General features: G+C 39.4%; 1 protein-coding gene across 1 annotated transcript in view; it reads left to right on the plus strand.

Moving 5' to 3' along the window:
• The first annotated feature begins 925 nt into the window (after nucleotides 1–925).
• Nucleotides 926–15,017, plus strand: part of JAM3 (junctional adhesion molecule 3) — an 89,457-nt gene continuing 75,365 nt past the window's right edge. Inside the window, exon 1 of the mRNA XM_047692970.1 lies at nucleotides 926–1,071. Within this exon, the coding sequence (XP_047548926.1) occupies nucleotides 996–1,071 (76 nt within the window). The 5' untranslated portion in view covers nucleotides 926–995. The remainder of the gene's footprint in view (nucleotides 1,072–15,017) is intronic.

Genomic DNA, 15,017 nt, shown 5'->3' on the forward strand with positions numbered 1-15,017 from the left:
AGACACAGAGAGAGAGATCACAAGTAGGCAGAGAGGCAGGCGGGGGAGAGGAGGAAGAAGGCTCTCCGCGGAGCAGAGAGCCTGATGCAGGGCTCGACCCCAGGACTCCGGGGTCATGACCTGAGCTGAGGGCAGAGGCTTTAACCCACTGAGCTACACAGGCACCCCAGGGGTGTATTTTCTATATTAGATATAATACAAGCTATTTCAAGAATTTTCCACAGTACTGACACACAAAACTTCCTGCATCCTTAGGACCAGTTTCCAGTACATTCTATCCTTCATCTTATCCGGTTGTCCTCATAAGATTCTGCTCCATTTTCTACCCTAGCCTTACCATTTTCCGATATTCGGAAATCAGGCAAAGAATTATCCTGCTTTTCTGCAGAGGAAACTATACTCCATGTTTTTGATCTACCACAGAAACTATGGATTACGTTTATTTTAGGAAGACATCAGTTTTATGTACTACCTAATGTATGTCTTGCTTTGTAGGGTTTTGTTTGTTTTATTTTTGTTTTTTGGTCTTGCTTACGTTCTAAATAGATTTCAGTGCTTTTTCCTTCCATCACATTTGGAATCAGGGTTTCAAAAGAGGTTCAGGCAATAATGCTTCAAAGACAATTAGATTGTACCCTTATTTGTGAGGAAACGCTTCATTTCCAAGTTTTAATTGAGTGTTTCTTCTCTGATCTGTAGTGCCGGATTCATTTTATAGCTATGGAAAATTTACCCTGCCCCAATCTTGAACAAGCTTCTTTACCTCTTCCCATCGGATTCTTTGAATGAGACCGCATGGGCGCGGGTCCAGAGCATCCCTGCATCCATAGCAACCATATTTCAGCTTCCTTTGTCTCCATGGTGACGGCTGTGCCGGGGCCAGGAGGTCGCTATGGTAACTAGGGGCGGGTAGCAGGGGCCCCGGCAGGCAGGGCGCATGCGCGCGGGGAAGTCTAGCTGTGCCGCGAGTCTGCGGCCCCTAAGCTCCCCTCGTCATGGCGCTGAGGCGGCGGCCGGCGGTCCGGCTCTGCGCCCGGCTGCCCGACTTCTTCCTAGTACTGCTTTTCAAGGGTGAGTATGCGTGTTTCTGTCCCTGGGAGGGGAGGATCTGGGGCAGTTGGGAGTTGAGCGAGCCCGGAGCGGCTGGAGTCGGTCCAGGCGGGAATAGCGGTCCCGGCTCGGGGAAGGCGGGGGACTCGGCCGGAGGAGCGGCGCACACCGGGATCCCGGCTGGAAGGGGTGGATGCGGGCCCTCCGGGCGGGGTCTCAGGCGGGTGGGCGCGGGGCTGCGAAGGACCCGTGCGAGGCCCGGGTAGCTCGCTCCGGGCGGTGGGCCGGTCCCCGGGCGGAGGGCACAGCTCTCTGGAAAGGGGATGGCAGCTTAGGCGTGGGCTCGGAACTTAGAAGACACTGCGGAGCGAGCGCCTTGCCCAGAAGTGGATAGTGAGGGGCCTGCGAAGTACCAGCGAGACACGGCTCCGAGGCCTGTCTGTTTTGTTGGTCATAGCCTTCTGGGGATCTGCTGTTCATTTCTTTCTTGCTGTAAACAAAGGAACTGATCGGGCAAACCCAGCTTTACTTCGGGGGAAATAAAATGGCACAGATCTCAATCAAGTATCCCTTTTGTCTCCAGCCTGGCCTAGGAGACCCCGCAGACCCTTAACCTGAAATAGCATCTGGGCCATTTTGATGAGGTCACACTGATAAACTTGGGAGTCTTGGCTTTTCCACTGTCCGGAATTCTCTTAGATTTTTGTGTCCCAGGACAGTTGGACAGAATAAAGTAGATTGTATTTCGTGGAAATGAACTGTATACTGGGCACTTCAAAATCTTTGTCTCATTTAGTGCTTACAAGAACTGTGTGAGTTGGATTTTATTAACCCATTTTCAGGTAAGAGAACTACGAACCAAGTCAAATCTCCTTTCCAAGACTGTTCTGAGTGAGTCATAAACTCACGTTTCCATAAAGCACTACCACACTTCTGTGGTGGGCATCCACAGGCAACCCGATCCGTAGCACTATCTGCAGGCCTTTTCAGTTCTTAGGTCATTTTATTGTTTGAGTTTCTGTTGTCATCCCATGATGTTTTCCAAAATATACAAATTAAAGTACGAAGTGACTGGGAGTGGGGGTGGACAGACTAGGAAGACAAAGCACTCCTGTGTTTGATGCTCATTCTCGGGGAATGTTCATAATGGTGGTAGATAAAAGTGAGGGTCCTAGAAGCTGTGTAAACAAGATTCTATGGTGAGGGATCAGTTTCAGGGTATAGATTTTGTCCATATACTTTGCCTGAAAGTGATTTCCAAAAACATGTGGCTGGGAGATGTAAATGATCAAAGGCTAGCCAGGGGACAAGGGTGTCAGGAATGTCCAGCTCCCAGCTTTGTTGGTCACACTGACACTGTCCTATTCACACACTGGAACAACTCCCTATTGTTGAAAAGTTCTGTTCACATGAAAGTTTGCAGTTTTTATTGCAGACACATTTGGCAATTTAGTTTAGGAATGAGTTTCAGCTTGGTGGCTTGTTAATAAAACTAGGAGATGCTAAGGACCTCACATATCCTTAACTTTATTTTGCTCTCCTGGAGGTGCGGGTTTTGTGACTTTATTGATATTAAGGACTGGGATTTACTGGTAGAACATCGGAAGAAGAGTAAGATTTTGCAAAGTAGGGCTGATGACAATCACTTTGAAGGGAGGCAGCTCTCTCTCTTTTTCTTTCTTTCTTTCTTTTTTTTTTTTTAGTACGGAGCTGTTTTTCCTGTTATTTTGTATGTACTGTAAACATACTGTGATACCTTGAAACTTTATTCTTTCATACGTCATGACAGCTGTGTCTTTTTTATTTTTCTGGTTATTCTTTTCAATTACTATTATTTTTCAGCATTGTTGCTTGAAAAAAATTTGTTCCCGATATAATATGTTTTTTATTAGCCTTTGCCAGGCTGTTATAACAGTTTAATATGTATTCACTTGAGGTTGATGATAACTCTCAGAGGTTTTTACTATTATTTTGCCCATTTTGTGGATGAAGAAACAAGTACAGAGAGATTCAGTAACTTGCTCAGGGTGATAAGCCCATGTGTTTTAAATTTAGAAATCTTGAACTATTTTTGTTAATCTAATTTCTGGTTACTTGTATTGCATTTGACAGTGGATTTCTTGTTATGCATTAGTTTAACAGTTTATCAAATGTTCAAAGCTATGTGGTTTGTATATATAAAATATTCTTTTGTTGTATTGGTGACAGGTGCAATTCAACCTTACAAATATTACACCACATGTCTTTTTTTGAGTGATTATATAGTAATTACTTTTTGGTTTCCAAATCTTTTGACATTCTAGAGAGAAGGGCTTCATTTAGAATTAAAACAGTAAAAGTTCGTATTCTTGGGATTAGACAACTTGGTGCTGAAGTTTAGCAAAATCTGAAAATTGAAACTTCCAGGGAAATTTTTGAAAAATATTCTGAAACATTTTTTAGAATGACATATTTTATATTGTTTTAATTCTTTTTAAATTATTTGGCAGATATAATTACTATCAGACTTGTGTGTGTTGTGTGTGTGTGTGTGTTCAGAAAAACAAAGAACACCTGCCCTGTAGCATGCAGTTTCTCAAATCAGCTGTTCATTCCCAAATGACTTGTTGATAGGCATTTCTTCTTGAGTGCTTCAGGCTGCCGAGACTGAATGGATAGCTATTAGAGATACTTCATTATAAGTAATTGCAGTATTACATCCAGATAAAATTATCCTACACCCAGCCTCTAAGGTCTATATAACTTGCTCTTAAGGAAGCCCACTAGGCTAGGCTTAAAACAGTTTCTTTGAAAGAAACCTGATTTGTAATTAAGCACACTTTCTGACATGGACATATAATAATGGATTTAGTATATCCAGCTAGCAGCTGTTAGAGATGTGATATTAGCAGATCACTTCTCCATAAATTCTTTGAATTTTTTCAAAGCACAAGTGGGGTAAAAGAAAAGAAAATATGTGTGTGAATGAAGTTAGGATGTTGAATAAGACACTACTCATGAAGCTGGATTCTCTTTTTTAAGTTAGGTTTAGAATCAGGTGGTGTGTGTGATGGTGTTAGGGTTGAATACAGATTTAACCATATATGCAAATAGCTTCACTGGAGTATAAAGAGATCCTGAAAGAAAGTTTTGGTAAGCACATTCTTTTACACCTAGTTTAGCAAGGACAGTATCCACCATGGTACTGTATGTGGAGATCTAAAGCCTTAATTGGCTGCCTCTTTGCCACTTGTGAAATACAGAAAGCTTCCTGAGAATTAGACTTTGTTTCTGATTTAAAGGAATGCTGTAGTATTTTGTGTTGGTGTATTTTCTTTGTTTTTAGGTAGAATCTACTATGTGTTATATATTATATTTCCCATGAATAGTTGGTGTATATTCAACAGGGGTTTCAATGTTAATTGTGTAGAAACCTCAAACTGTTTAATAAATTAAGACTATAATACAAACATTTTTTCTTATGTTATCTTTCATTTTCACAGAATCCCAGAGCTTCTGTGGTTCAGCCTTCTCTCTGTAAACTATTGCCAGAGTCACGTTCTGCTATATTCATGCTGCTCCTCTGCTTAACCTAACCTCAGCTCACAGTGACCTTTCCTATATCCATATAAGCATAGCTCTTAGTTTGTAGTTCAGTTTAGTACAACAGTCATTTACTGAGTATTTGTTATATGCCTGGTACTGTTCTTCATGCTAAGGGTGCAGACATGAATGAAGTATCCCCTGCTCCTGAAGAGCCAGGACAGTTGTATACTGGGTTTCAGTTATTTGGTATAAATACATTTTATCTTCTCAATGGTATTAAAAATTCGTTGGGAACAGAGGCTGAATTTAATTTCTTTTGTATCTTTCCAGATATGACTATAGTAAATATTCTCTTCGTTACTTGCAAGTCAGTTAATTATCTTAAAAACTTCCTGTGTGTCTGGGCATTTTTCATGTATCTTAGCTCTAGTAGCCCCAGGAACTTTGGAAATTCTCAGTTTTTACTAAAGTAGTGTCCGTGAAAGAAAGCAAGTGATATTTCTTGGTTTAATTAAAAATCTTTACCATCTATGCAGTTATACGAGGTTCAGAAAAGAAAAAGTGGGGAAATGCTTATGGTATAACTTAAGTGACACGAGTTGCAGATGCGACGAGTATATACTATATGATTACAGTTAGGCAAAACTAATCATATGCTTAGGGGGCAAAAAGCCCTGAAATATAATGAACCAAAATTTTGAGAGTTGCTGTTTTTGAGTGGTAGGGCTTATGGCTGATTGTTTTCTACTCTTCTCTTTTTCTGGCTGATTGTTTTGTCTTTTTTCCAAGTTTTCCTTAATGAGGATTTTTTAATATAATGGAAAAAATTGCATTTTGTTTTGGCCTCTAATAGATACAGTACTGGAATTTTAAATTTGACACTAGTAAAGATTTTCTTTTAAAATGGAAAAACTGTTTAGTTCAATGTGATAGCATGTTGCCTGTGCTTCTTAATTAATGTCAGCCACAGAGAATAAAAGAGGGGCTGACTAGATTCAGTTGCTTGATCATGCATTGTCTGTGACTCATTTGAGAGATTTGCTGTCAGTGGCTTTTGGGTTGGGGAACCAGCTGTGGCATCCTCAGCAAATGGATAACTAGAAAGCTGATGAGAAAACCTGCCCCCCCCCTTTTTGAACAAACAAACAGAATAAGCTGAGTAGTTGCTGTGATCTGGTCTGCCTGTTCAGAGTCAGCCAGCATTTATTGAACACCACCTTTGTGCCAGCTGGGCAACTCCTGGAGGGCTGTTTTCTTTGTCTTGGGTGAGAGGAACACCAGGTCAAATTGACTTCCTTGGAAAATAGACTCTGAAAGATGTTTCCTGAAGTAAGCTGTCGGCTCATGTACCCTTATCACTTCTTCCAGCCCACTATGGACTTCCTTGTTTGATGTCTTTCTCTAAGGAAAAATACATAATGTCTTTAGAATGAGGTGCAGCTGTCTGGAGGGTTACAAAGAATGCACAAATCCTAAGACAGCTGCCTTTGAGGGGGGTATGTTTTTGCTCTAAAGTAGATCTGTCAAGGTGCTAGAACTTAACCAGCCAATCCATATTTATTTGGCAGTCTTGGTTTTCATGGCTGTAAAGTTTTCTATGAGCAAAACAGGGAAATCTAAGAATACCTCTCCAGATAAAAAGAAACACAGTTTAGATAGTGAACAGAGTAGCATCTTGGGAAATATTTTATTTTTTTAAAGATTTTATTTATGTATTTGACACAGAGAGAGAGAGAGATCACAAGTAGGCAGAGAGACAGCAGGAAGCAGGCTGCCCTCTGAGCAGAGAGCCCCATGCGGGGCTCGATCCCAGGATCCTGATATCATGACCTGAGCCAAAGGCAGAGACATAACCCACTGAGCCACTCAGGCACCCCTTGGGAAATATTTTAATGTGTTTAGTTAGAAGCAAGAGCACTTACTTGTGCTTGGCTATTAGGGGAGAATTTCAAGAACGAGCTGGACTTTCAGGGATAATTTTGATTTACCTAGCGCAAATTTGGGGGAATGGAGGTGTTGAGGGCCAGTAAAGTGAATATTATGAGCAAAGGCATGGAGTTGGGAATGCATATGTTATATTTTAGGACCTATGAGTTATAATGAGAAAAAATACCACCTACCATTTATTGAAAACTGTGTGCCAGGTGCTGTGCTGATAGCTTTACCTGGGCTATTTTAATTGATCTCAGAAATCAGTTTTTATTGGTTTCACTTTGCAGATGATGAATCTGAGGTTTAGGCAGGTTAATTATCAGCTTAGGGTTACACTTAGTAAATTGAGGAGCCAGATCATCCATTGTAAAACAAAACAAAACAAAAAAAAACCCTGGAGAGTAATTAGACTGTAAAGTGCTTTCAATGCCAGGCTAAGAAATTTGGACCTTATTATGTAGGTTCTAGAAATTCATGTGGCAATTTAAAGCAGGGAAGTGATAAGATCAAAATGATTTTGGAAGTATTAGTCTGATATACATATATATATATTTTTTTAATTTTATTTTTTATAAACATATAATATATATTTTTTTTAATTTTTTTATTTTTTTCAGCATAACAGTATTCATTATTTTTGCACCACACCCAGTGCTCCATGCAATCCGTGCCCTCTACAATACCCACCACCTGGTGCCCCCAACCTCCCACCCCCCACCCCTTCAAAATTCTCAGATCGTTTTTCAGAGTCCATAGTCTCTCATGGTTCACCTCCCCTTCCAATTTCCCTCAACTCCCTTCTCCTCTCCATCTCCCCTTGTCCTCCATGCTATTTGTTATGCTCCACAAATAAGTGAAACCATATGATAATTGACTCTCTCTGCTTGACTTATTTCACTCAGCATAATCTCTTCCAGTCCCGTCCATGTTGCTACAAAACTTAGGGATTCATCCTTTCTTTCTTTTTTTTTTTTTTTTACAGCTTTATAAACATATATTTTTATCCCCAGGGGTACAGGTCTGTGAATCGCCAGGTTTACACACTTCACAGCACTCACCATAGCACATACCCTCCCCAGTGTGATATATATTTTTAAAGATTTTATTTATTTATTTGACAGAGAGAGATCACAAGTAGGCAGAGAGGCAGGCAGAGAGAGAGGAAGGGAAGCAGGCTCCCTGCTGAGCAGAGAGCCCAATGCGGGACTTGATCCCAAGACCCTGAGATCATGACCTGAGCTGAAGGCAGCGGCCCAACCCACTGAGCCACCCAGGCGCCCCAGTATTAGTCTGATATTAAGAAGATTGGAAAGGGAGGGTTGGTTAGGAAGTTCAAAATCATTTCCAGGGTAGGTCTCTTGATCTTCAATTCACTTTTTTTTTTAAGATTTTATTTATTTATTTGACAGACAGAGATCACAAGTAGGCAGAGAGACAGGCAGAGAGAGACGGAGAAGCAGGCTTCCTGCTGAGCAGAGAGCCTGATGTGGGGCTTGATCCCAGGACCCTGGGATCATGACCTGAGTGGAAGGCAGAGGCTTTAACCCACTAAGCCACCCAGGTACCCCTTCAATTCACTTTTATGTGTATCTAAAAACATATTTATCTTGTTCTTGAAATATAGATTTGCTTGATGTGGATTTGCTTTGTCAACAGTTATTTTGTCCTGGAGCCTGGAATATGTAACACAGATGCTTTCTGGTTTCCATTATTATTATCCTGAAGTCTGCAGTTAGTCATATCCTTAGCCTTCTCTATGTTGGCCCTCTTCTGTCCAGCTACTTTAAAGATCTTTTCTTTGTCTTTGGTATTCTGAAATGTTACTACAATGTGTCTAGGATGTGTTACTTTTTAGTTATTTTCCTTGTTAATTTGTTATGCTTTGTGTATCTATGACTTTATATCTTTCCTGAGAATTCTCGGGTATTATCTGTTCAAATACTGTCTACCATCTCGTTCCTTAATTGTTTCCTTCTGAGACTCCTATTTGATATGTATTCAGTCATTTTCTCTTCTAGGACTGTTAACCTTTCTGTCATAATTTCGTATTCTTCCCTCTGCACTATTCTGGGTTATTTACTTAGCTTTGCTTTACGGCTTATTCTTTTTTCAGCTGTGTCTAATCCGTTATTTAACCAGTACATAAAGGTTGTTCTTTTTTTTTCTTCCCCCAATTATATTGCTCATTTCTGAAATTTTACTTCGTTCTTTTTATAATTTATCTCTTTCCTTGCTCATTTTTTTAAAAGTCCCTTCAAAAAAACATTTCATGCATCGTTGTTTTATGTTCTTTATCTGATACTTCAAACATCTGGCATTCTTGGATATCTTAATCTAATGTTTATTGTTTCTCTTGACTCTTATGGTGATTTGTTTTTTTTACGCATAAGCTGATATTTGACTGATTGTAAATAGTTCAGGGTCTGATCTGAAGATGCTTTTTGTGAGAGTATGCTTCCACCAGCCAGTGGCCACCTGGGATGGCGTTATTCCTTTGAGAGTTCCTGGGATTATTCAAAAATTTCAGGCTCAATTTCTCTGTCTTCCTGCTGGCTCAAGGGCACAGTCTCCCCACTGAAGTGTTAAAAATGAACATTTGCTCTCAGAGTTACATCCCTACCCATCTTTCTGGTTTCAGTCCATAGCAATTTTATTTGCCCTTTTAAAAATCTCCCCACTTTGTGGGAGCCCAGAGATGTATTAAAAACTATGGTTTACAGGGGTGCCTGGGTTACTTAGTTGGTTAAGTGTCTGCCTTTGGCTCAGGTCATGATCTCAGGGTCCTGGGTTTGAACCCTCCATTGGGCTCGCTGCTTAGTGGAGAGTCTTTTCCCTCTTCCTCTGCCTGCTGCTCCCCCTGCTTATGTTCTCTCTCTCCCTCTTTATCTCTGTCAAATAAATTAAATCTTAAATAAAAACAAACCGAAAAACAAACCAAAAAACCCCTATAGTTTACATAGGACCTTGTTGCAGTGAAAAGGCCTTTTGTAGTATCTAATCCACTGTACTGCTGGAAAAAGGAATCTCAGCTTTTACTTAAGCTATTTCCCCTTTTAATTAATTTTAAGAGTCACATGTCTTTCTTTTTTTTTTTTAAGATTTTATTTATTTATTTGACAGACAGAGATCACAAGTAGGCAGAGAGGCAGTCAGAGAGAGGAGGAAGCAGGCTCCCTGCTGAGCAGAGAGCCCGATGTGGGGCTCGATCCCAGGACCCTGGGATCATGACCTGAGCCCAAGGCAGAGTCTCTAACCCACTGAGCCACTCAGGTGCCCCATCACATGTCTTTCTTTAGTTTTTTATTTTCTTAAAAGATTTATTTGTTAGAGACAGAGAGAGCACACACACTTGCATGAATGGGAGGGGTAGAGAAAGAGGGAGAGAGAATCTCAAGCAGACTCTGCACTGAGCTTGGAGCCTGATGCAGGGTTCTATCTCACGACCCTGAGGTCATGACCGAGCCAAAACCAAGAGTCAGATGCTTAACTCTCTGCACCATCCAGGCACCCCTCACATACCTTTTTTTTTTTTTATGATTTAATTTATTTATTTGATAGAGATTACAAGTAGTCAGAGAGGCAGGCAGAGAGAGAGGAGGAAGCAGGCTCCCTGCTGAGCGGAGAGCCCGATGCGGTGCCTGATCCCAGGACCCTGAGACCATGACCTGAGCTGAAGGCAGAGGCTTAACCCACTGAGCCACCCAGGAACCCCTACCTTTCTTTAAATGTTCATATTGTGTAGGTAATTTTTTTTCAGTTTCAAATATAAAATAAAAGTATTGTTTTTGCAGAAGCACATATACCTCCAGACAGGTTATGATATACTTGAAGGGAGGGATTGTATGATTCTTGCTAAGCATCACTGCTTTAAGAATGGAGATATATATATATATATATATAATTTATTTATTTTAAAGAGTGAGAGAGTGTGTGTAAGTGAGGGGAGGGGAAGAGGGAGAGAATCTTCAAGCAGACTCCCCATTGAGAGTGGAGCCTGGTGCCAGGCTTGATCCCACTACCCATGAGATCATGACCTGAGCTGAACCAAAAGTGGGACTCTTAACCAACTGAGCCACCAGGCACCCTTAGGGGTATATTATTTTAAAGATATACAGAATTGTACAACTATAATCTCTGTCCTTAGATTCTCTGAGAAGCAACCATCTATCATTTAAGATACAGCAACTTAAAATTTGGAGAATTATAGCTGTTCTGCACTAAACAGGCAACTGGTGAAGGTGAAGACATTCAGAGGCAAAGTATAAAAGTAAACTTGAGCTTTATAGCTGAAATCTGAATCTGAGATTCAGATTCCTACCGAATAAAATGTTGGTTCACTGAAAGGCTCAGCCCATGTACAGTGAGGAAGAAAACCACCCACTGCATCTTGGGAAGGCTCCATTGTTTGTAGCTTTTCAGATATTTTTCTGGGTGAAGGAAGGAGCACAGCATCGTGGGTGTTAGGCATTCTGGATTCATTTCCCAGCATTGCATGTGATTCATTTTTGGACCTTGTGGAGATAATATTGGTTTTAATCCAAATCATTTGAAAGTAATTTAAACACCATCCCTTTCACACTACCAGCAAAACATCCACATTTCATTCCCCTTATTAGATGACTCACTTTAGCTATATAAGTTTCACATCCAAAGAAGTGATTTTATGGGAATTTAAGAGAATTTTTAATTGATTAGTTGAATTAGTTTATTTTTTAATTGAAAGTATATTAGAAGGTTTTGGAAACCTAGTTTTTAGAAACCTCTTTTTCTTCTGAAAGTTTAGAAGTGTATTAGGTGAACTTTGATCTCTAAGAGGTTGGGAGCATTGATATTTCAGAGCCTCAGGTTTTTTTTTTTGTTTGTTTTTGTTTTTGTTTTTTTAAGACTGCTACAGCCTTACTACATCTAATGTTTTAAGAGTTTCTGTGTTTGTTTACCCCGAATTAAAAACTAAGAACTATTTGGTTGGGTTGCTGTTCTTAATTCAGTATGATTTCTTTGTATCAGATATGAAGTCTCACTCTGACCAAAAGTCTACTGTTAATAAAGAACAGGTTTAGAACTTTAGTTGTGAATCTTTAGAGCACTGATTCAGTAGGAACAAATATTGAAGTATCTTTAATTTACCAGGCAATTGTTTCATACCATTAGGGTACATTGATAAAGTACCTTATGTTATGAACACTTTACAGGAACTAATGAAAGCTGTAGACAGACTCTTTCCTCCAAAGAGTATTCTTAAGTACATATATAAATCTTTTATATACTATTTTTTGGGGGTTTGCAGCCCCCAGAAAATTACTCATGCACCTTAGGTTGAGAAGCCTGCTCTAGGTCTCAGGACGGGGGACAAATCCTTAGAATGAATGTTTTTTGAAATAGATGCTGACTGCAAGTAGAGTTCAGGAGGATTACAAAAATATTATTTCATTCTTGTTATTTCTTCTTTCCCTTAATTCTTTTATAGCCTAACTTTTCTGTTAGACTATGTATGGATAATGATTATTAGTGTCAAACAACTGGTTATGGGCACCTAGATGGCTTGGTTAAGCATCTGCCTCTGGCTCAGGTCATAATCCCAGAGTCCTGCGATTGAGTCCCACATTGGGCTCCCTGCTCAGCAGGGAATCTGCTTCTCGCTCTTCCTCTGCGCCTTCCCTGCTTGTGCTCACTCACTCTCTCTTGCTTTCTCACTTTCTTAAATAATAAAATCTTTTAAAAAACCCATCTGGTCATATTCTTTATATATTTTCAATTTAAATTACTTTGTAGATAAGTCAGAGAATGAAGACTTTGATATAAATGGAAAATAATATACATGTAACTTTCAAAATTCTTAATTCTATAATTTTTACAGTGTTTTATCATGTTAGTACAGCTTTAGGAGGTGTGCAGGGTTAAGCCAATGAAAAACAGAATGAAATGTCGAGATGAAATTATTGCTGGAATTCCTCTTCTGTCTACCTCTGGTTTCTGTTTATAGCAACTCCCTCTCTGTGTCTCTCTTTGCCTCCTTGGCTCACTCTCTCTTTCTCTTTCTTAGGCATTAGTGATGAGAGAAGAATCCCAAAGACATTTAGTAACATTGGATTAGGAATTTGGACTTCACTGAAGCCAGAACAAATATTTTCTCCTCCTAGTACCCTGTGGCTAATATCCCATATGCTGTTTGCAAATTACAGCAAACTATTCCTTCTCAGGGTGAGTTCAGGGTCAGGTAACTTTTTTGAGAAGGAGTGTGTTTTTGTGTTTTGTTCTCTCCAACTCACAGATTTTACTTTCTGTTCTCTTCTTGTCAAGTACATTTTCTACATGTTGGATAAATAAAATCTGTTAAAACTTTGGTTGCTTTTGTTTTTATATCTGAGCAGTCCTTTTAGCTCGTATTTTTTTAAAGTTACTTTTAATGAAACCTTGAGGAAGAAAATTTAATTGGAATTTAGAAGCTCCAGTTTCAAGCCTCATAACTTACCTATAGCCTGATGATAATGTGATGTGCTTGGTTGTAAAACCTTAGTTTCCTATGGAAATCACTGCTTTCAAGAGGAAAACAGTAGACTTGGGTTTCCTGATGACAGAGGTGAAGCAGTTCTTTGAATGTCCACATCCACCTTTTCCATTGAGGAGTTGGATTCTAGAGAAATATTGCTTTCTTTTTTTTTTTCTTTCTTAAGATTATGGCTATATAATAGAGGAAAAATTGATGATAAGACTTACTTTATTCCTTTTATTGGGAATCATGATTTGGAGCATGGTCTTTGGCTCTGTAGAATTGTTTTATCATTGTCTTCTGAGTAACCCTTGTTTTTTCCATTTCTATTTTCTTATCATGGCCCATTTACCCCCAAATATAGAGCATACTCTTTTCTTCATTGCTACTCATTCCCTAGTATCCAGCTTAATGTACTTCTCTGTAAAGTCTTGTTGAGCTCTAACCTGTAGTGATCTCATCCTCTTCTGAATTCCTATTTATTACGAAGAGCACAAACTAGACCAAGATTTGGATCTCAACTCTGCTATATTACTTGCCAGTAATTTCCTGTTCTATAAAAGAGTAGTGATAATTTGTAAATTTGTAGGATTGTCTTGCAAACCAGTGACTATATATAAAGCTCCTATCAGAGTATCTAAATGGTAACAAATATAACACTAATTAAGGTAGTAAAATTAAAATTAATTACATGATTCATATAAGTGCTCTGCAGAGGGCGTGGCATAATAATAAGCTCATCGTGTTATGTTTGTTTTTTGTTTTGGGGGTTTTTTTTTGGTCAATAAGTAGTAAAGATTTACTTTATTATTAACTGTTGTTGCTACTACTTCTATTACTACTTATCATCTGACTACAATTCATTTGATCCTTAATTATTGAGAGGCAAATTTAAAGTGAGGTTTATCAGGCTTGGGCATTTGGACTCCTCACTTACAGAGGGATCCCTTTCAAGGCCCTGGATTTCATACTAGCAATGTGTCCTCAGATTTGCATAAGATAGATGCCTTAGCCATAATCAATTAAGATTGTTCTTTTCTTCCACTCTGCCTTCCCCTCTGTCATACTCTTCCTCATGTTGAGTACCATCGTAATGGTCATAGGCATTTTTCCCAGCTAACAGGAGTTGAGTTGGGAACACATTCAGTTCTGGTTTTAATGGAATTGTTAATGTGGTCCACAGTCACTGTTATGTACAGTTGTTATTGCTAACCATCTCAGTGTAGGCATGGTTTCCAGGAATATTCTACCATGTTGTTTGACTTACTAGGATGGTGTTAAGAAGTTGTAGAGCCCACTGAGAATGCCAATTTTAAGTCCTCATAATCCTGCTGTAGTGAGTATGTGGTTGAAAAAACCAGGTAATGAGTTCTCTCATGTCAAAGAGTATTTAAGATTTTTCACTGTAAAAGAAAACCTGAAATATCCTGAAGTCTTAGAGCTTAAATGTGAAAGAAACTATATAGTATGTTTTTATTTATTTTTAAACAGAGAGGAGCACCTGGGTGCCTCATTTGGTTAAGTGTCTGCCTTTGGCTCTGGTCATGATCCTAGTGTCCTGGAATTGAGCTAGGCTCCTTGTTGTCAGGCTCCCTGCTTAGTGGGGAGCTTGCTTCTCCCTCTGCCCCTGCTCATGTGCTCTTCCTCACTCAGTTTCTCAAATAAATAAATAAAATCTTTTAAAAAAAATAAATAGAGCACCTGCATGAGCAGGGGTGGGAGAAGGTGCCAAGGGAGAGGGAGACAGAGAATCCTAAGCAGGGTCCACATTCAGTGTGGAGCCTGATGTGGGGCTTGGTCTCACAACCATGAAATCATGACCTGAGCTGAAATCAAGAGTTGAACATTATCGACTGAGCCACCCAGGTGTCCCTGAAGGAAACTTTAAACAGAGATTTTCCCAAATTTAACAACAGTACATTAACTCTTTGCATGATTGCCAATAATGAGTATTTCATTTTCCTATGATATTACCAGTAATGAATAATGGATCACCTTAAAGTATTAAGTTTTTTCATTA

Source organism: Lutra lutra, chromosome 10 (genome assembly GCF_902655055.1).
Source record: "Lutra lutra chromosome 10, mLutLut1.2, whole genome shotgun sequence".
Lineage (NCBI taxonomy): Eukaryota > Metazoa > Chordata > Mammalia > Carnivora > Mustelidae > Lutra > Lutra lutra.